This window comes from Pocillopora damicornis, chromosome 10 (genome assembly GCF_964200805.1).
Source record: "Pocillopora damicornis chromosome 10, jaPocDami1.2, whole genome shotgun sequence".
In the NCBI taxonomy this organism is placed as follows: Eukaryota; Metazoa; Cnidaria; class Anthozoa; order Scleractinia; family Pocilloporidae; genus Pocillopora; species Pocillopora damicornis.
The window spans coordinates 17,476,296-17,495,788 of record NC_142679.1 but is presented as its reverse complement, the minus strand read 5'-3'; the positions used below and the strand labels follow the sequence as shown (position 1 = coordinate 17,495,788).

General features: G+C 38.5%; 3 protein-coding genes across 4 annotated transcripts in view; 2 read left to right on the top strand and 1 right to left on the bottom strand.

Moving 5' to 3' along the window:
• Positions 1–57: 57 nt before the first annotated feature.
• LOC113678568 (nitric oxide synthase-interacting protein) lies at positions 58–2,703 on the bottom strand. Its single transcript, XM_027195464.2, has 2 exons — positions 2,192–2,703; positions 58–1,246 (listed from the first exon to the last, which is right to left on the bottom strand). Exons 1-2 carry the CDS (start codon positions 2,649–2,651, stop codon positions 792–794), a joined length of 915 nt encoding a protein of 304 aa, XP_027051265.2. The 5' UTR covers positions 2,652–2,703; the 3' UTR covers positions 58–791.
• A 56-nt stretch (positions 2,704–2,759) lies between these two features.
• The window catches only part of LOC113678566 (enoyl-CoA hydratase, mitochondrial), a 148,001-nt gene continuing 131,267 nt past the window's right edge, over positions 2,760–19,493 (top strand). The window contains exons 1-8 of one of the 2 annotated variants that reach the window (XM_089185957.1): positions 2,760–3,075; positions 4,012–4,212; positions 5,081–5,208; positions 5,432–5,531; positions 6,331–6,435; positions 7,298–7,417; positions 7,935–8,002; positions 8,512–8,777. In XM_089185957.1, coding sequence (XP_089042083.1) covers positions 2,976–3,075; positions 4,012–4,212; positions 5,081–5,208; positions 5,432–5,531; positions 6,331–6,435; positions 7,298–7,417; positions 7,935–8,002; positions 8,512–8,577 — 888 coding nt within the window. In that variant the 5' untranslated portion in view covers positions 2,760–2,975 and the 3' untranslated portion in view covers positions 8,578–8,777. Of the gene's footprint in view, positions 3,076–4,011; positions 4,213–5,080; positions 5,209–5,431; positions 5,532–6,330; positions 6,436–7,297; positions 7,418–7,934; positions 8,003–8,511; positions 8,778–19,493 lie in introns of those variants that run through there. The other variant, XM_089185958.1, reaches the window with a different exon arrangement.
• Positions 11,839–13,801, top strand: LOC149039177 (uncharacterized). Its single transcript, XM_089184054.1, has 3 exons — positions 11,839–11,857; positions 12,420–12,569; positions 13,191–13,801. The coding sequence occupies exons 1-3, from the start codon at positions 11,839–11,841 to the stop codon at positions 13,721–13,723; spliced, it is 702 nt and encodes a 233-aa protein (XP_089040180.1). The 3' UTR covers positions 13,724–13,801.

Sequence of the window (19,493 nt, the reverse complement as noted above, 5' to 3'; positions counted from 1 at the left end):
ATAGAAAAAAAACGAAAGACAACAATATCCAATCATCCTCATCGAAAAAAAAAAAACTTTATCACTGTCAAGGATTAATTCATTGCTTGGCAAAACACAATTCCACATATTGAATAGTCCATGTACTTTCGCGAGAATAATAGTGTCTTTCTTCTGTTTTGTTTTTAACTCTGTTTGTTCAGTTGATTATGTGTGTTCTCTATGTACGATTCCATTTCTGTTACACTACAGGAAAAAAAAACTTTTCTTGTAACAGAGGAAGTCACTTTACCGTTTACTCAAGTCCAACGTTTCTTGCTCAAAGACACTCTAAAACTACTTTCAGTAAACTTTCTCCTTCAATCCGTTTAAATGCACACAACTTCAATAAGTGAAAAAAAAAAAAAAAAAGAAAACAAAAAAAAAAACAGGTTTCAAGTGATAACGTACACACGTGTATCACGTGCATCTACAGTAGAGAACCTACATGTAAGTACATACATATATGCGGTCCAAAATTTTAAAGTCAGTGTAAGTTTGATTTTATTTGTGTCTTATCCGACAAAGGAGAACAAACTAAGAAAAAATTGGTTTGAAAAAATTGCAAAACGGGAAGAATTTATAAACAACATGTACAGCGAGTCCCTTTCAGAGACTTGGTTTTATTTAGGTCTATCGGATGACCCAGCATGTCTTGTAGACTGGCCCTACTTTCTTTGTCTCTGCAGAGTGTCTGACACAACAAATTCAACATATACATGTAGAGTTCTTCTTCTTCAGAGAACCACAGAGAGTCACTACTTGATATTGTTTCAGGCTTGTAAAACTGGCCCTGCTCTTTTTGCCTCCAATTGTGTGCCTGCACCAGCAAACCCTGTTCCTCCACGCTGCAGTGGAATGATGTCACTTTCTTTCAATTTCGAGCCAGTAAATGGGCACAGCATGTCTTTCTTAATTAGCTTCTCAATGCAGTCCATAGTCACTACATTTCCTGTGTTCTTTAAAACTGCACAGGGAACAGAATTACCAAGTGCATCATGAGTAACAGCACACTTGTACCTTTCAGACTTTGCCACCATTGGTCGGTCATCACCATCGTCTATCGGTGTTAGTTTGACTGCAATCAGATCCTTGATTCTCAGAGGTTTACTACTCATGGGACAGTAGGTTTTTGTATCTGGTTTCTTCAAAAGAGTGGGTTTTGCTTCAGGTGTCAAGGATGGGACCCAAAAACTTTGAAGATTTTTATCATTGCCACCTGAGCCACCTTCAAAAGAATAAAGCCAAAATATTGTTCCAAGTTAAAGCCTAAACTAAAAAAAAAAATTAGGAAATGTTGTTCTTTTCTGCAAGACACAATGGTACAGTAAGTGACTTAGACCATATCCCATATCTAATGATGTGCAAATTCAGTCCTGGTAGAGGTTCCAGAAGAAATTATTTACTAATCAGATTATTTTCTCTGTTTGATGCAAAGTACAGTAAACAGAAGCTAATTGACCCACTGTGCCAGGTCTCTGTATTATAAAGCATCTAAAAGTATTGCAACCCTCTTAATTATTTCAGATGTCAGCCTACCGATGGCAACCCCTAGCACTGTGTCAGCTTTTTCTGATCATTCACTGGTAAACATTAACAACCACTGGGTAGATGTTGATTACAGGAGAAAGTTTTTGAAATATGTATTGTCAATTTCAAATTTGGGGTTTAAAAAAATTTAAATTTGGCAAAATGAAGATAAAAGTTGGTGATTACTTGAACCCTATGTAAAATTTAGTCTTTCAGTTTTCTGTTGCTGGTTTTTATTCGGTTTAAAATTATTAAACTAAATATATTTTGCTGGTGGTAAAGAGGCATTAGATAGAGAGGTGTCCATAACTTGTTTATTTTAAGGTTTACCACTTAACCCTTTACATTCTAACATCTGTATGCATAATCTCCCTACTGATCTCAATGTATTTCCTGAGGTGTTAATAAGAAGAATTTATTTGACGATCAGGAGCTTCTTGAGTTGGTGATCATTTCCTTTTGGGGAATGCTATTCACGCTTAGGGATCTTAGGGCTACAGAGATGTGTACAAAGATTCGATTGCCATGAATATGTAAAAAAGATACTTTGAAGATTTTTATCATTGCCACCTGAGCCACCTGGGCCACCTTCAAAAGAAAATGTAAAAAAAAAAACTTCTCCCCAACGACTCTATTTTCTTACCACTAGAGGTAGATGGTTGCTGTTCATCAGCGACAGCAGACGATCCATTGACACTTCTATCTTTTGATGCAGTGAATGCACTCGTTGGTTTTGTGGTAAGTCGCTTCTCCATATTGACAAACGATTCAACTTTGGATTTCTCTTTTTCCTCTACCTTTCCAACTTCTTCAGCGTCTTGCTTCTTCTTCTGCTTTTCAAAAGCTTTCATTTTCCTGGCAGCTTCGGTTTTCTGATGTAACAAACACTCTAAAATTGCCTCTCTGTCGTACAAGAACCCGTCTGGTGTCACAACTGGTTCACGACAAGGTTGTAGTGTTAAACAGCAGCAATCGAAGTTCTTTACAGAATCTCTGCCAAGGCGCACAGATTTACTGCCATATCCAGACTTTTTGGTGTCCTTCTTTCGCTCGTGATAAGTGTAAACCGTTCCTGCCGTGCAGTTTTTAGCGTGTCTAGTCATTGTACTCACCAAACAAGGATGGCGAGTTTAGTTTAGTGATGACTAAGCAACCAAGCTATTTCGTAAATTCTCGGCCAGGCTGCGAAGCCTAAATAATTTCACTAGGGAGGGGTGAGGAAAATAGTGAGAACGAGTTTCGACGTTGGTTTTCATCGACGTTCACGTATAAAAATCATATAGCCTGCTGATGAGAAATATTCTTCCTAAAAATATCTAAATACATTTATTAAAAAAAAATAATTGTTCTGAATTCAATAACACAAGTTTTAGAGTAACTGCCATACCCCCACTCTACCCCGCTTGTTCTCACTCATCTCGACCAAGATGGCTTCCAGAAGGTTGTTCCATATCGCACGAGGATTGTATGGCCTGCGATCAGTGCAGCCATCCCGTCCGGCCGAACTTGCTAGAGCGTACTGCTCAGGTAATTTTTGAGTTTCTTCCTCCAAGGATCTCGCTTTTGTCAGATGTACTTTACTTACTCGCCAAAAAAAAAAATTTAAAAATACAGAAACCCCATCCGCGCGGAATACCGTGGGACTAATGGTTCAGCAGATTTGGTTTTAATCAGCTTTACTCTTTAGCCCCTGAGAATGACTAGCATGTAATTTCTTACAAAGGTATTGGACCTGAATCAAACATTAGGCTCATGAGAATTAAGGAAATGATCGCAAACATGAAAAGCTGTTGATTTTGAACCAAATTCTCCTCGGTAATGCCATAGTAAATGTATAAAGAACAGTATGGAGAATATAAATGCTGTTGTTTGGTTGTGGAGGTTCAGTGACTTTCTCTTTAAGAGTCAAGTTGTTTGGTGAATTGTCCATCTAATCTGAACATAAGTTCATTCATATAGCAATAGTAATTAATAGTTTCCAGTAGCTATAAAAGTTTTGTGGGGTTGTAAAGTGGGGAAGGGGGATTAAATAAATGTCTGAATAAATGACTGTACATATATGAACCAACGAGAAGCAGGTCACTATGTTGGATTCAAATAAACCCTTCAAGTGGTGAATACATGACTGTAAATATATGAAAATCATATATTACATATTAACTTCATTTAGTTGGTAGAGTGCAGCACCAGTATCCAACTTCTCTCTATGGTATCCATGCATTTTACACCAAACAGGTAAGGAGAATACTCAAACTTATCAGGTAGAAGTTCCTTCCTTGATCCAACACCAAATTCTCATAACTTATGGACAAGGAAATCTGTAGCAGTCAGAAGGGAGAATTAACAATCACATTTTGGGAGTTCAAAGGTTAAGAGGTGTATGTACACATGTACCAAACAATAAAATTTGAAGTGAATTATTTCTCGAGAATAAACTTCATACTTTTCTCAATTTATTGTTAGCATCAAAAGCATTTGAAATGATCAAGGCAGAGAAAAGGGGTGAAAAACAAAACGTTGGCTTTATCCAGCTCAACCGACCCAAGGCATTAAATGCACTCTGTGATCAGCTGATGTCAGAGTTGCAGGATGCCCTTGATGACTTTGAAACTGACAAGAATGTTGGTGCCATTGTTATCACAGGAAGTGAGAAAGCTTTTGCTGGTAAGTGAAAAGAAAAACAAGAGAAAAGTCTTAGAGGTGTATTGTACCTTCAAGGGTGTAGTAAAGGGGGTCCTGGGTGCCATAACCCCTACTCCATTTTGTAAGCCTTTTTTTAAGCAAAACACAGCATGGGGGTTGATGTGACATTTTGATGAGTACTCTGTTTGACACAATGTGACCCCCTTTGAAAAATCCTGGCCATGCCCCTGATCTTATAACATTAGTTACATGGTCAAATACTAAACAGGGCTTTTTTAATCGTCATATTCTTTGATTTTTGCAGGATGTATGACCATATCATTTTAATCCTTTCAATTTAAAAAAAAAATTTATCTTGTGTAGGACTTAAATATTATCGGTTACCTTTGGTTTACTGCTGTGGTATTAGCAGTGAACTAGGAATATGTTTAGTTTTGGTTGACTGAAATGTTCAAACTTTTCTTAATCCAAATTTAATTCAAATACAAAAACCTTCTGATGTTCCTTGCCCACATGGATTTGATCCGGTGTATGAAGTTTTGTTATCAAGAGAAAACTTTTTAAAGTTTATTGTCATATCTTTTTACAATTCAAGTTGATTTTTTATCAATGAATAAAGGGGAATTTCTAAAGGAACTGTGGTGCTGCTTTGGTGGTAGAGTATAACAGGGTAATTTAGTAGTATCAACTGAGTTGAATCTGAGCAAATTGCTCTGAAGAAGGGCAATGCTCAAAACATCACCTTTGATACTCTTTAGGGTGGCCAATTTATGCTATCAACTAAGTTGATAATACTAAATTACCCTGATTTTTGATTTGCTTTGCAGTGAATTTTATACTCTTAAAGCGAGCAAAGTATAGTCAAGAATTTTCTTTACTCCCATTATAGCTGGAGCGGATATTAAGGAAATGCAGAATTTAACATATCAGAAGTGCTTGTTGGGGGATTTCCTTGCTCACTGGACTCGAGTGGCTCGTTGTAAGAAGCCTGTCATTGCTGCAGTCAATGGATTTGCGGTAAGACTAAAGAGAGATTGAGTTTTCTCCAGGGCTACTATATAATTATGAATGGGATGCCAGTAGTCTCAGTTATTGGTGCAAATCACCAGCTCAGTGCTCAGATTGTCCAATAATCAAGAGATTATTTTGTAGCTGTCACTGTTTCATTAAGGGTGACAAACAAATTTTGTCTTTTTTTTGTTGCATAATTGAAGTCTATTGTACAATACTTTCTTCACAGCTTGGAGGAGGATGTGAACTAGCCATGATGTGTGATATCATTTATGCTGGAAACAAAGCTAAGTTTGGTCAACCAGAGATTTTGCTCGGAACTATTCCAGGTGTGGCGCACATATAAATTACCAATAGAAACAAATTTATCAGTTTGCACTTGTAATAAGAAAATATATTCCACTGACCTTGATTAAATATTAGAGAGCAGAAATAAGCTACAGGATAGCAGATGAAGAAAATGAAAATTATGTCTTCTCCTTTCCAAGATTTTATTTTATACTTCTTAAGAGTATTAGTCATTAGCCCCTTACACTCAAACATCAGTCTGCAAGTTCTCCATACTTTTCTCCATACATTTCCTAATGTGCTGACAAGGAGAATTTGTTTAACAATCAAGAGCTTCTTTAGTTGGTGATCATTTCCTTTATTCTCATGACTTTAATGTGTGACTCAGTGGTGATATTGTGAGGAGAAACTAGATGCTAATCACTCTTTGGGGTGAAAGAGTTAAAATTTGCTTGAACTTAAAAAAAAGTGATATGATTTGGGGAAGTTAAGACTTGTAATCAGGAAAGATCATAGGAGTAAGATGGCTTTTTTATGAAATGAATATTTTTTTTATTCTAGACTCTCTTATATTGCTGCTTTTATGTTGTTTAACCCTTTAACTCCCATGAGTGACCAAGACAGAATTTCTCTTTACACTATCAATACAATATTAACTAGATAAGTGGTGAGAATAAAGAAAAATTTCATTTTGGGGATAATTAGTTGATCCAATATTAAATTCCTGAAACTAAAATTATAAGAATTGTATTGTTGACAATAAATAAAATTACAACTGTGTCAAGCTTAAGTTTGTGCTTAAAGTTGCAACTAACTCGAAGATTTCTTTCATTTTTTTAGGTGCCGGTGGTACACAGCGACTTCCAAGAGCTGTTGGGAAGTCTCTGGCTATGGAAATGGTACTCACAGGAGATCCTATTTCAGCAGAAGATGCACAGAAATCAGGTCCATGTTCCTTTCCACTTAGCTCCTATTTTTGACTAGTTGTTCATTATTACCTCTTTACCTTACAAAATCGATCAACATGCAACTTCTCCCTGTAATAAACATACATCATCCAGCAAACGGATAATGAGAATTTTTAACTTATCAGTTCAAAGTTGTTATTGATCTAACGTCAAATTCTTGTAACTAATTAAAAAGGAAATGTGTAGCAGCTAATGGGGAAAATTAACAATCAGATCTTGGGGGTTAAAGGGCCAAGGAGTGAGGTACTTAGCATCGTAAGTCTTCCCGGTGGCACTAGGAAATTCTCACACAAATTATTGAGAAATGTGTACACTACTTCCACATCATCAAGGACTGCAACGGAAACACACTGTTTTATGCTAAGCACTTGTGTAAGCCTGCAAAATTTGAGTTAAAGGCGTAGATTTTTCCCTTCTGTTTGTTAGCATTTCCGCGAAGGAACCGTTCACTTCTGAAGATGTCCACACACTTCCGAAAACGTTTTTTAGAGTTTACGTAAACTTGTATGTCTTCAGTACTCTCCTCTCTTATTAAAAGCTCTCGGCAAAAGTTATTTGCGCCAACCTTTCTCTTCGTTTTGATTCAAGTACATTTGCTCCATATACTTTTTTCAAAAAGTCGCAGTTAAGGCCGTGTTACCTCAAGTTGTTCAGTTAGGTTTAAGGGTTAATAAAAGTATGAACTTGGGGCATGCACTCCTGTGATAAAACTGCATAAACGTAGGAAAATTATTGGCGTCGGCTTTGTCAGGTGGGGCATTGCGCACTCATTCTCGAGATTTTTCTTCTCTTAGATCTAAATTCAAATTGCAGACTTAAAAACTTTCATTTTTTCTTAGGCCTGGTTAGTAAAGTCTTCCCCGCAGAAGAGCTCGTAGATGAAGCTATCAAGACAGCTGCAAAAATATCATCCTTGTCGAAGATTGCCGTACAGATCGCCAAAGAAGCTGTCAACACAGGTATTGCGCTGTCAGTTGTAACCGTCCGATTGACTATTTCCTGTCATGAGTTATACCTCGATTATTCGCAAGATTTTATGTCAACTGAAGTCGGTGTTGATCTTGTCCATCGCTAGACGTTTCTTGTTGGTTTACCAGTCAACATCAAAACAGTTACCTATCCTATTTGACTGTTCTACTGCGAAACTATCTTTTTTCTAGTTACCGAAATAGCCCAAAACATCATGACGTACTTCCATTCACAAGAGTAAAATTCATTGTTTCTAAGCCATCTTAATCTTAATCGTAATTGAAGCAAACTGAGAAAATGAGGTAGATTTTTGCGCAAGTTAAGCAGAGAAGAACTTGATCTCGCGTAGGGTTTTGTTGCCTCGGGATATAAATCATCATGACTGACCTGCTTGAGTCCAAAAGTTTAACAGTTTACAAGAAATGCATGCAAGAACAATTTATAGTCGTTGCATTCCCTTTGAAAGTTCCGTAGATGGTTGAATTTCCCAAATGTCTTTTTGTTTAGGCTACGAGATGTCACTGGCAGAAGGACTGCATTTTGAGAAAAGAATGTTTCACTCAACATTTTCAACAGTAAGTTAATATTGATCGGCTTTTACACTTGAAAGAAAACGGCAATTGCAATACAAAGTGGTAAAGCCACTTAACCATTTCCCGAAAACATATCACCTAATCTCTCTGATTTAGAGCAATACACTGAATACTTCACGTCTTCAGCGCAGCCGAAGAAAGTTTGGATTAAAATATTAAAACGTTCTTATGTTCCCGCTAAAAGCGTTGCTCCATCTTTCTGCATGTAAACTACACACAACCCACAATTCCTCTATTCGCTCTGACGAAAGGCTAACGCTAGGAAAGTTAGCTTTAGAAAGTATCTATGGTGGCTATTTTTACATTATCAACACTTTTGATGTAAATAATATTTGTGATACCCCACCTGCCGCAACACCACAGTTTCTCCAGACACTAACCTCGTCTGTTCGATTGTTACCATGGTGATGAATAACAGTGTACTGAATTTGTATGGACTTGCGATGAAACTTTCCCGAAGGAAAAATTTCTCCTTTTCTTTTATTTCGCAGGACGATCGAAAGGAAGGGATGACAGCTTTTGTAGAGAAACGAAAAGCCGAATTCACGGACAATTAGTATCTGTTATTTTTCGGAAAGTCGTAGCTTTCGAGAACTTTGGATTGTTGTGTGGGATTGTTAGAGCAGGTGAAAGAATAATGAAAGCTTATATAAAATTGTGTGAAGGGCAATGAAAACACTCAGCATGAATTTTCACCAAAAAAAAAAAAAAACTTTACTGGCGAAATTGATAGTAAAATAAAATAAATAAAGTAAAATCATAGTCATTTTTCGTTCGTTCGCTCATCTGTTGAACGGATACCGTGGGGTATACATTGGAACTGGGGCGAGTATAGATTTAAGTTCTGCACAGTTCGATATGTTAATAAGACTCGAGTCAGGAAAACTAACTGACGCCCCAGATGACGGCTCTTCAGTAAACTTTCTGGAAAATTAATCCAAGACAAACCTAGTTTTCGGCTTGTTTCCTCTCTGTTCAATTTTCTTTCGTTTTGAATCAAATTCTTGGAAGAAATGGATTTTATTTGCTGTAAGGCACCTTGTTTAAATTGCCTTAAGGTTCAATGGCTATATGATAATTGTTTTTTCTTTTTCGGTCCAGGTTTCCCAGCTAGCCTCGACCTTTTGTGCAGGGCATGATTTTCATGGTTTTCGTGAATTTTTTTGCGAAGTGCAAACTAAGCGTACTATTACACTTTCTCTGGAATGTTTGTATTCACGCTTGACGCACGTGATTCGACCAACTAGCCAATCATGATCATGTTTAGATCCTTGAACTTAACGTTGAGGTTGGCGTGGTCAATTTCCTTAGCAATGATTCAACCTTTAATTAAGAAAGCAGTTGTGAAAATTTAATCGTTATGTACCTCTCAGCTCAAATAGGTTTTCTGATTGGAGGAGAACAAGTCGCGAGCCGTGAATCAAACCAACTTTCTAGGGTGAACAAAATTCACTAAGCCCCTTGGTAAACAACAACTTGAACTTTCGACTCTCACGGGATAAGGTCGTGCACCGTGAAACTGCAGCTAATGTGAGTGCCAGCATGCGTAAAAAAATAATATTTTAGCAGTCATAACACTTTTGAAAATTAAAATTAAAGTGACTGGCCCCATGGGAAACAGTGAGAATTGCTTTCCTTTGACCCGCAATGAAAACAAAACTCATTGTTTCCCCTACAGTCAGTTAGTCGCTTAATTTATCAACCTTGCCAGATGTCCGTATTAGAATTGTCTGGAAGCGAGAGTAAACAATATTAGTAGGGTAGCTAGAATGGAAAAGATGAGAAAATAATTAGAGCATCGAAAGAAATATGTTTCTTAGCATATTGGCTGCGGTTATTAGATTTAACTAACACGGGTGCAAAACAGGAACACACAAAAACATGTATGTTACAACAGATATACCAACACATTGTGAGTCATAAATGTACGAGTTTGAACGTGAGAAGGAATCTTGTCAGTTTCATCACTGAAAAAAACTTTTAACCTTGAAATTACATCCTGTGGTTCTTTCAGTTTTCATTAGGCGAATTTAGCTTTGTTTGATGGGAAAAAGTTGCTCTGTATCCTGAATGCGACTAATTGAGAAAAGAAATCCGGGTAATAAAAACAATCCGAGTAATCTAGGTTTGTTTCTAATTAAATGCCCCCACGCTTTACTCAAATGTAAAGAAACGCAAACCCCAAGTCGTGATCAGTACTTCGTGCAAAGTTGACTGATGCATAATTTATGTATGGGTTCTTAAGCTGTTTCTATTTTTTCTTTTAATCATTGTCTCAAGTTTCATTAAAATTGTATGAAAAGTTGATAAAAGAGTTTTTCGATACAAAAATACGAGAGGAGTGGAAGGAAACTGAAGGTAAGAATATACTGGTTTCATAAATCTTGAATATTAAGCCACTTGGATAAATACGTTTGAGTGAGAAGTATATATACAAAAGACCTTTACTACCGCATAAACGTAAGAAGAAAAGTCGAGGAAAAGTAAGAAACGGAAGGTGAGTGTGAGTGAGAAACTCGATGTATTTACTTACTATCGGGTGAGTAACTTGTGCAAGGAGTAACCAAGTCATTCAATTTGGAGAAAATTGGTTAATTTAAACTTCAGAAGAAGACTGCTCTCTAACTTTGATAACAACATAAATCTTGAATAGTCAGCCACTTCGACAAATACGTTTGAGTGAGAAGTATATATACAAAAGACCTTTACTACTGCATAAACGTGAGAAGAAAAGTCGAGGAAATGTAAGAAAAGGAAGGTGAGTGTGAGTGAGAAACTCGATGTATTTACTTACTATCGGGTGAGTAACTTGTGCAAGCCAGCGGACAAGAATTAATCCTTAACAGGAAAGATTCCTTTGTATGACTTGGTAGTTTAAAATAGCGCTCGTATTCTTTCGCTGAGTCAGACAAAGTTTAATTAGCAAAACCCTAAATTCACAATCAAAACTATTTGTTGTATCTAAGAAGGGAGAAGGGCAACATTTGTCATTTGTTTTTCTTTCTTTCTCAAATTACAGAATGACAGGACATCTAGTTGGTTTCCATTTCTGTCCCGTTCTGTTGAGCGGTGTTGCTTTGTTTCTTGTGGCTTTCAGTTCGTCTTTACACACTGGTTTTAGCAGGGACGTGGTTTTCGAGAGAGTTGAAGGTAACACGTGAATGTGTCATACCTCCCAACTCAGTGATATTTTTTTTCCGACGGGATGTGAATGTTTCAACTGCCATGAGCGAAAACTCGGATCGGATGACACAGATTTTGGCTGTGTCAATATAAACTTTACATGATCCGTCCCCCCCTAAATAAGGCTCTGTGACATTCTTGCAATCCTGTAGTAAATTTCCATTCTTCCCCCTTTATACTTTGTTGGCCACAGCAGTTCGCCCTAGAAAAAAAAATATAAGATCGCCTCAAAATCGGGTGAAAACAACGGGAACTTTCAACGCGCAACTCTCATATTTCTCAGGGCTTCTTCAATTTTACCTTTGTACGATATCAAGAATCAAGATGACTTCTTAAGACAGGGTAATTAACTACACACAAACTGTATTATTAAAGTATCCAAAATAAATTAAGTGATGAGAACATGAAACACCATTGTGTTGTTTTTCAAGGATTTGAGCTAATTGGTCACATCACCAAGACATTATATACTGACGAAATAAGCTGTGGATTGAGATGCCTTCAAGATGAAAACTGCCAATCTTACAACAGCAAATCCCACGTTAATGATGCAAAGAAGGAATGTCAACTGAGTAATCAAACCAAAAAATCAAGTCCGGAAAACCTGAGGCGTAACCCACGTTCTACTTATTATCATGGAAGAGGTACTGTTGAGTAAGGTGCTAAACATTATGGAAAAGTCAGTGGAGGTGGGAGGGAGGGTATGAAAGGTCGGAGTAGTTTGGTTGTCACAATAAAGTTTTCTTGATCCTTCCATAACGTTCCTAACTATTCTATCGATCTTTCTCATTGGCAGTCAATTTTCTTTAGTCCCACCTTTAAACTCTGTTAGCGACGACTGATCCCTTCTCCATTCCCTTTGAAAACAATGATATTCCCCCCTAAGACCCTGCCACCCCTCCCACCCCCTCTTTCCAAGTCAAAAATGGTGACCTCTTTCTTACCTCTGATAAGCGCTTTTCAGAGCTCTGTCATGTCACGTGTACATCCATGTATAACCTTTCCCGAGGGAATATGAAGTTAAAAATCTCTTGCTTTTCCTTATAATGATAGGTTGTCCATTTTCTTAATTTAAATTTAATTTTCCAAAATCAAGAGTTATCTAATAATTACGCGAAAGGAACTACTTATGGAATAAGACCTCTGTGGCGTGTTTTGTCTCTTAGTTTGATCCTCTCCTCGTTCCAAATGATCATTCTTCCCTTTTCCTATGCAGGTAAACGAGGTTCGGATTCTGCTCATCAGGCCCTCTCCTGTAAGGAAATTCTGGACTCTGGACACTCCAAAGGAGACGGGGAGTATTGGATCGACCCAGAGAAGAGTGGAAACCCTTTGAAGGTCTATTGTGACATGTCAAGATATGGTGGTAAGAGAATGAATTGTTTTTTTGAGACACGAGGACCTCAACAGGAGTATATTTGACTTGGAGCATTTTCTATTTGAACGTTCTGGTCTTGGCTATTCTTGCTTTCTCATCAAAGATCCATCTTATGTTTTGAATCAAAAGTATAGCAGAATTCTCGAAAATGATTGGTTATCATCAGCCGGCCGCTTTGTGCACTAATAGGACAGTGTACGCGTTATATTTGTAATTGGACAGTGTAATAGGACCGTTAAAGGGATAGTTATCGCGTCATGCCTGTGTGAGTGGACAGAACGCGTCATGTGCGCGCTGTTGTCTCGCATTTCGCCGACTAAACTGTTGTTTTTCGTTTTTATGAAAACGTATAACCGATGTCCAGTTTCTTTCTCAATTTTTGTCATAGTTTTGAATAATTGGTAACAGGCCTTCTTGTCGTCTAATTCTGTCTGTAATGATACTAGTGATTAACAAATCGGACTCCCGCTTTGCGGTCGTACGATTCTGTAAAGCACTCGTATGATTACAGACCGAAATTGGACTCCACTCGGTCCTGTTACCATTTAATATGTCCAAAATTCTAGTTTCATGGATGTCACCAGATGATTTAGGTTTGTTTTATTTTAGGAGGTTGGCTTCTGGTGTCAAATGTTGAGTTCGGAAGCCCCTCTCCTAAGGTGTCAGTTGAGATATCATACCGTGGAATAGGTAAGTCACACATGGTTCTGCAGAAGAGTGCCATGAAAGAGCTCAGAAGACACTTGTCCTTCACTCAGCTGAGATTCCACTGCCGCAAGAAACAGGGACGCACATTCCACGTGGTCACAGCTTCCAACAGGTCAGGTGAAGCTGTGGTCCAGTACTTCAGCGGTCAGACAGATGAGCAACCGGACGCCTGCGGTTCGTTTGTGAGATTGGCGCGGGATGACAATTCGAAATTAGCTGGCATTTGCAAAGATTGGGGTCAATCAGTAAGTGGAAAGTGGGGAATTGGTAAGGACGAAGAAAGGCTATACTGGTATCCCGTCGAAAGAAAGTCAAAGTATCACCTTAGGGTCCAACTGCATAACGTTGACGACCTCCAAAAAATGGAATGTGATGATCGCTCCGGTCACCATAATGACACAAACGGCGATTTCTGGAGAGTCTTTGTTCGTTAATTGCGTCTATATGTACACCAAGCAACCCTTGACTGTGCCAATAACAGTATCAAACGAATAAAGCAAAATAAAGACAAATGCATCGTTACACTAATCAGTTTATAAGTATTTTTTTTTTCTTTCCATTTCGGGGCAAGGGAAAGCAATCCTCATTGTTTCCCGTGGGGCCAGTCATTTTAATTTTTATTTTTGAAAATATTTTCTGATACATCCCAAACCGAATATGACTGCCATAAATCACTTTTTGTTCGTAGGCTGGCAAACACATTTGCCGCGGTTTCACGGTGAACAACCTTATAGCGCGAGAGTCGAAAGTTAAAGTTATTGTCTCCTCGGGGGCTTAGTGAATTTTGTTCACCCTAGAAAGCAAGAGTATTTTTATTCACGGCGCGTGAAATATTCAACCATCCAGTCAGAAAACCTATTTGAGTTGAGAGGTACATAACGATTAAATTTTCACAACTGCTTCCTTCTAAATAAAAGGTTGAACTAGTGACCACGTCAACCTCAATGTTAAGTTGAAGGACTCTAAACATGATTGGCTAGTTGATCGGATCGCGAGCGTCGCGCGTGAATACTAAAAATTCCAGAGCAAGAGGAAAGAACACTTCAACGACCTGTTTGAAAATTTCAACGACCTGTTTGATATGCTGGGAAGCCATTGAGAAAAACCATGCTTAGCACAAGAGGACGAGGCTAGCTGGGAAATCTCCCGGACAATAAAAAAGTAATCATACAGATTTTGACCTTCAACCCCTCGGGGATTGGGGGAGGGTTTTGTTTTCCACTTTTAGACATGACACGAGTTCACGAGTTTTTATACTGTAACCAGTCACAATCGAAGGAATTTAAATTTTCAATGATTGGGAGGTTTATATCAAACATAATAACCGGGCATTATATATGTACATTTTTTTATGTACATTTTTTTTCAGAGCTTCATATATATATATATATATATATATATATATATATATATATATATATATAATCGAGTGCCATAAGTGACATAAGTGACCGAGTGACATAATCGAGTGCAACATTTGCAAACTTCAATACATTGGCAAAAGCGAAACTGCATTTAACCTACGGTTAAACAATCACAGAAACCATATTAAAAAGGGAGTGAGTAGCTGCGAACTCACGGAACACTTTTTACATAACAAACGAACTCACGACTTTAACAATAATGTTACTATAACCATTATAGAGCAAATCCGAAAAGATCATTTAGAGACTGACAAAAAGAAAGAAGTCCTTAGAGAAAGAGAGATTTTTTGGCAAAGAGCATTAAACTCCTTTCAGCCATATGGACTAAACAAAAGAACTGGATAAAGCTTTTACGCGAAAACCTTTATAAAGTTTTAGGTACATAAATTGTTTATAACATACGTTATAAAGGTTTTAAAACTGTTAACCAATTAGAAACACTAATTGTTTACGAGAGATTTTACTCAGCATTTAATTAAGCAACATGCACTGTACTACGTCACACAATTAACCAATTACAGAGTCGTATATATATATATATAGAACCTTTGAACCGTAGATTATAACGTATGTTATATATATATATAACTAACTGCAGACAGTACTTTTTTTTTTTTTTTTAAATAAAAGCCTGGAGACCAGGCAGTTTTATTTTGTCAATGATATCTATTTACAATTCTAATTGATTAAAGTATTCGAATTAAATTATGAGTTATTTAGGTAATTACAGGTCTCAATTAACTAATGATATTTTCTCTCACAGGCGGCACGAACAGCGCACGGGCTATAACAGCCCGGAGTAAGCGCCCACCTGTAAGAGGTAACAAAGTTCTATTTAAAAGTTTTCTATTTACTATTTACAAAGAGATATTTCAGACCATGTGGGGCGCAAGCAGCGCGCGGGCCTGTAGCCCGGAGTAAGCACCCCTCATGGGCGAGATTTAACAAGTTTTATTATATACAAAGGTTCAGGGGGGAGCAAGAGAGGGGAAGAAGATGGGCTTACCAGCGTCGACCGAACAAAGTACGTTTTTAAAAGACCAAAAATTCCTTAAGGTATCAGTGTCGTTACTAAGAATTCTGAGTTGGACATCTTTCTTAATTAAGTCTATAATCGCGTTGGAGCTCAAAAGAGAACCTTCGAAGGTAGCTTTATTTCTGGCAAGCCAACACCAATATATGATGGTTGCCTTGAGAAAGTTAGATAAGGATATAGCGGTGGTAGATTTGTCTAGGGAAAAAGGGTAGTAGATAGATGTAGGGGAGATAGAGAAGGGGGAGTCGAGTAGAGCACGGAAAAGGGGGGAGAAGTGGTCCCAGACTTTCACAACTCTGGGACATCCCAAGAAGCAGTGTTCAATAGTTTCCGTTCTTCCGCAGATCGCGCATTTGTCATTATTGATGTATCCCCAAGACTTAAGGAGATATCTTACGCGGATCATTCTATGGATCAATAGCCAAATTAGATCGTTCTTCTTGTTTTCAATTAGCTTTAGGCGAGACTTGCGCCACACCCAGGCCCAACGATTGATGGGGCGGTCCATAGCAGACGCCCAAAAACCGGAGCACCGGGGTGCAACGCAGACGGGGTCAAGCAACAAAAGATATAAATTCTTACCGGTGAGTAAATCAGGTAAGGCACCAGTTTTCTGATGCAAGGTACGGAAATTATCTAGACAAAGGCGGTAGTAATTGGAAGGAAGGAAGGAAGAGGGAGCAGAATTGGTGGGAAAAGAAAAACGGGGATCTAGAATAGTTAGCTTATGTCCTAAAAAATATCGAGCTAGGTAATGCCATTTGGATGTGCCAAAGTCATCTCTTAAACTGGAAAAAACAGAAAGGCGCAGGCTAGCGCACTTAGCTTTAAAATTAACGACGTTGAGGCCCCCGGATGATGGGGGCGCACAACAGCGATCGCGACTAACATTTTCCATTTTCCCTCTCCAGATAAAAGGCCAAATGATCGACTTAAAGCTATCGTGCACCCAACGGGGTGGGGGGATGACTTTAGCAACGTGCCATAAACGGCTTGCGCCTAAAGTATTTACAATTAAGGTCCTACCGATAAAAGACAGGTCTCTTTGTTTCCAAAGATTTAGAACCGAACTTAGTTTGTCTAATTTGGCCCGCCAATTGTCGTCGTCGACATTGACGAGGCCGTTTGAGAAGTAAACACCAAGCACTCTCATTTTAGTGACCCATTTGAGGCCATAGGGAGATTCAATTCTAGTTCGCCATTTTCCTAACCACATTGCTTCAGATTTGGACGTGTTCAGTTTAGCGCCAGATCCTTGTTCAAATTTTGATACGACTCGGAGAAGTGAAGAAAGAGATCTTTCGGATTTTAAGATGCAAGTAGCATCGTCAGCGTACTGGGATATTTTATATTGAAGGCCCCCTGCTCCGGGGAGCAGGAAACCTTCAATATCTTTACAATTACGGATTTGCGTTGATAATACTTCTGAAACTAGCACATAAAGGAGAGGAGATAATGGGCATCCTTGTCTCACCCCTCTTCTTAAGTGGACAGGGGGGGACAGGGAGCCATTAACAATGATTCTAGAGAAGGCTTTAGAATAAAATAGTTCGACCCACCCACAAAAGGAGGGGCCGAAACCAAATTTACGCAATACTCTCATCATGAATTCGTGGTCAACTCGGTCAAAAGCTTTTTCTTGATCTAAGGAAATGAGAATACCCGGTTCATTAGTTTTGTCAATCATGTCGAGGGCATCACGAAGTAAGGCCAAATTTGAGAAGATAGTGCGGCCGACCACGCCGCACGTTTGGTCTGAATGCACGATGGAGTTCATGACTTTTTTCAATCGTTCAGTGATGATTTTAGATGCTAACTTGTAGTCAGTGTTTAACAAGGAAATTGGGCGCCAATTTTTTGCGAGGCGTCGATCATCTTTTTTGTGGATGAGTCGTAGGAGGCCCTCGTACTGGCTATCCGCGAGGGAGCCAGCAAGAAAGGCCTCGTTCAAAACAGAAAGGAGAGATTCGCTCAAATCGTTCCAAAAACACGAGTAAAATTCTGTTGGGAGACCATCAGAACCGGGTGACTTGCCGGTCTGAAGGCCTTCCAATGCAGTAAGTAATTCTTTATTAGAAAAAGGGCCTTCACATAGATTGCGCTCATAATCAGTCAGTGAAAATTCGAGGCCGTCAATTATTTCAGTTTGAATTCGCATATCAAGAGGATCTTGGGTGAATAAATTCTTATAGAAATTGGTTAAAATTCTTTCAAGATCATTCTGAGAATTTCTGAGAACACCGTTCTCGTCAAAAAAAGATTCAAAACTATTCATGTCAGCTCGTTTTTTCTCCAGACGGAAGAAATAGCGTGTTGGTTTCTCACCTTCTTCGAACCATTGTGCTCGGGAGCGGACTTTAGCTCCTTCGGCTTCTTTCGAGATCAGAGAGGACAATTGGCTTTCCAAATCGCTAATTACACCTGGGTTATTTAAGCGATTAGAATGTAAAGCGTTTTTAGCATGGGTTAATTGCTTAGTAATTAGGATTCTTTTGGCATTTGCTGTTCTCTGTTTACGGATACAGTATGAAATACTTGTTTTGCGGATTTCAATTTTTAGAGCATCCCACCATTCGCGAAGGGAGGCGAATTCGGGGATTTTAAGCTTAAAGTTGTTAATCGATTTTGACATAATGTTTTTAAATTCTACATCTGAGAGTAAAGAGCTGTTGAACTTCCAAATTCCAGGACCGTGATTAGAAGGGTTAGTCGTTAGTTCAATTTTTACAAAGTCATGATCGGATAGGTCGTATACGCATGGAAGAATATTACATTTCGTTACTAGGGCTAAGCCTTTAGCGACGAGAAAGCGGTCAATTCTAGATGCCTGGGTATGGTCTTTATTAGACCAGGTGAAAGTTACTTTGCGCGGGTTGTTTTTGCGCCAAATGTCTGTAAGTGAGAAGTCAGCACAAAGGGATCGGAGAAGTTTTTGATCAGACAATAGGATGGCGGAACAATTTAATTTATCTAGGACATTGTCCACACAATTAAAGTCTCCCCCGATCACTAGGTCCCCTTGGGGGAGAAAGTAATTGTGCAGACAAGAGAAAAAACTTTTACGATCCGAAATAGTATTGGGAGAGTAAATGTTTACTAAATTTAGTTTAGAATTATAGTAGTCAATGAGTAAGCTCAATATTCTTCCTTCGGAATCGGTCAAAAAACGGATAATTTTGCCTGGAAGGTTTAGAGAAAAGAGGATGGCAACACCGGCAGACCTGCCAGTCCCGAAGGACCACAGACATTTGCCGCGCCAGAGTATTTCGAATTCCTCCGCTTGTTTTTTGCATGAGACATGTGTTTCTTGTAAAAGGATTATGTCACAGTTTGAATAATTTAATTCTTGAATAATTTTTCGACTTTTACTGGAGGACCCGAGTCCTCGCACATTTAGAGAAATTATTTTAAGCTTACTCATTGAATATAAATAAAAAATTAATATCTGTACCGCCTTCTCCTAGGTTTAGCTCTCTCCCATCCATCATCATCAGTTTCGGAGCCAGAGTAGTCACGGCGGGAAGATCTATCGCGGTCATCGCGGCCGCGATAATAATCTCGATCGCTTCTATCTCTCCCTCTTCTGTCGTCTCTCCGGTCATCTCTTCGTTCTTCTCGATCGTCCCTCCCTCGCTCGTCTCTTCGTTCTCTTGGTCGTTCTCTTCTACCTTCGTCGCGTTGTTGTTCTCGTTGTTTCTCTTGATCTTGTTGTTTCTGTTGTTCTTGCTGTTCCTGCTTTTCTAG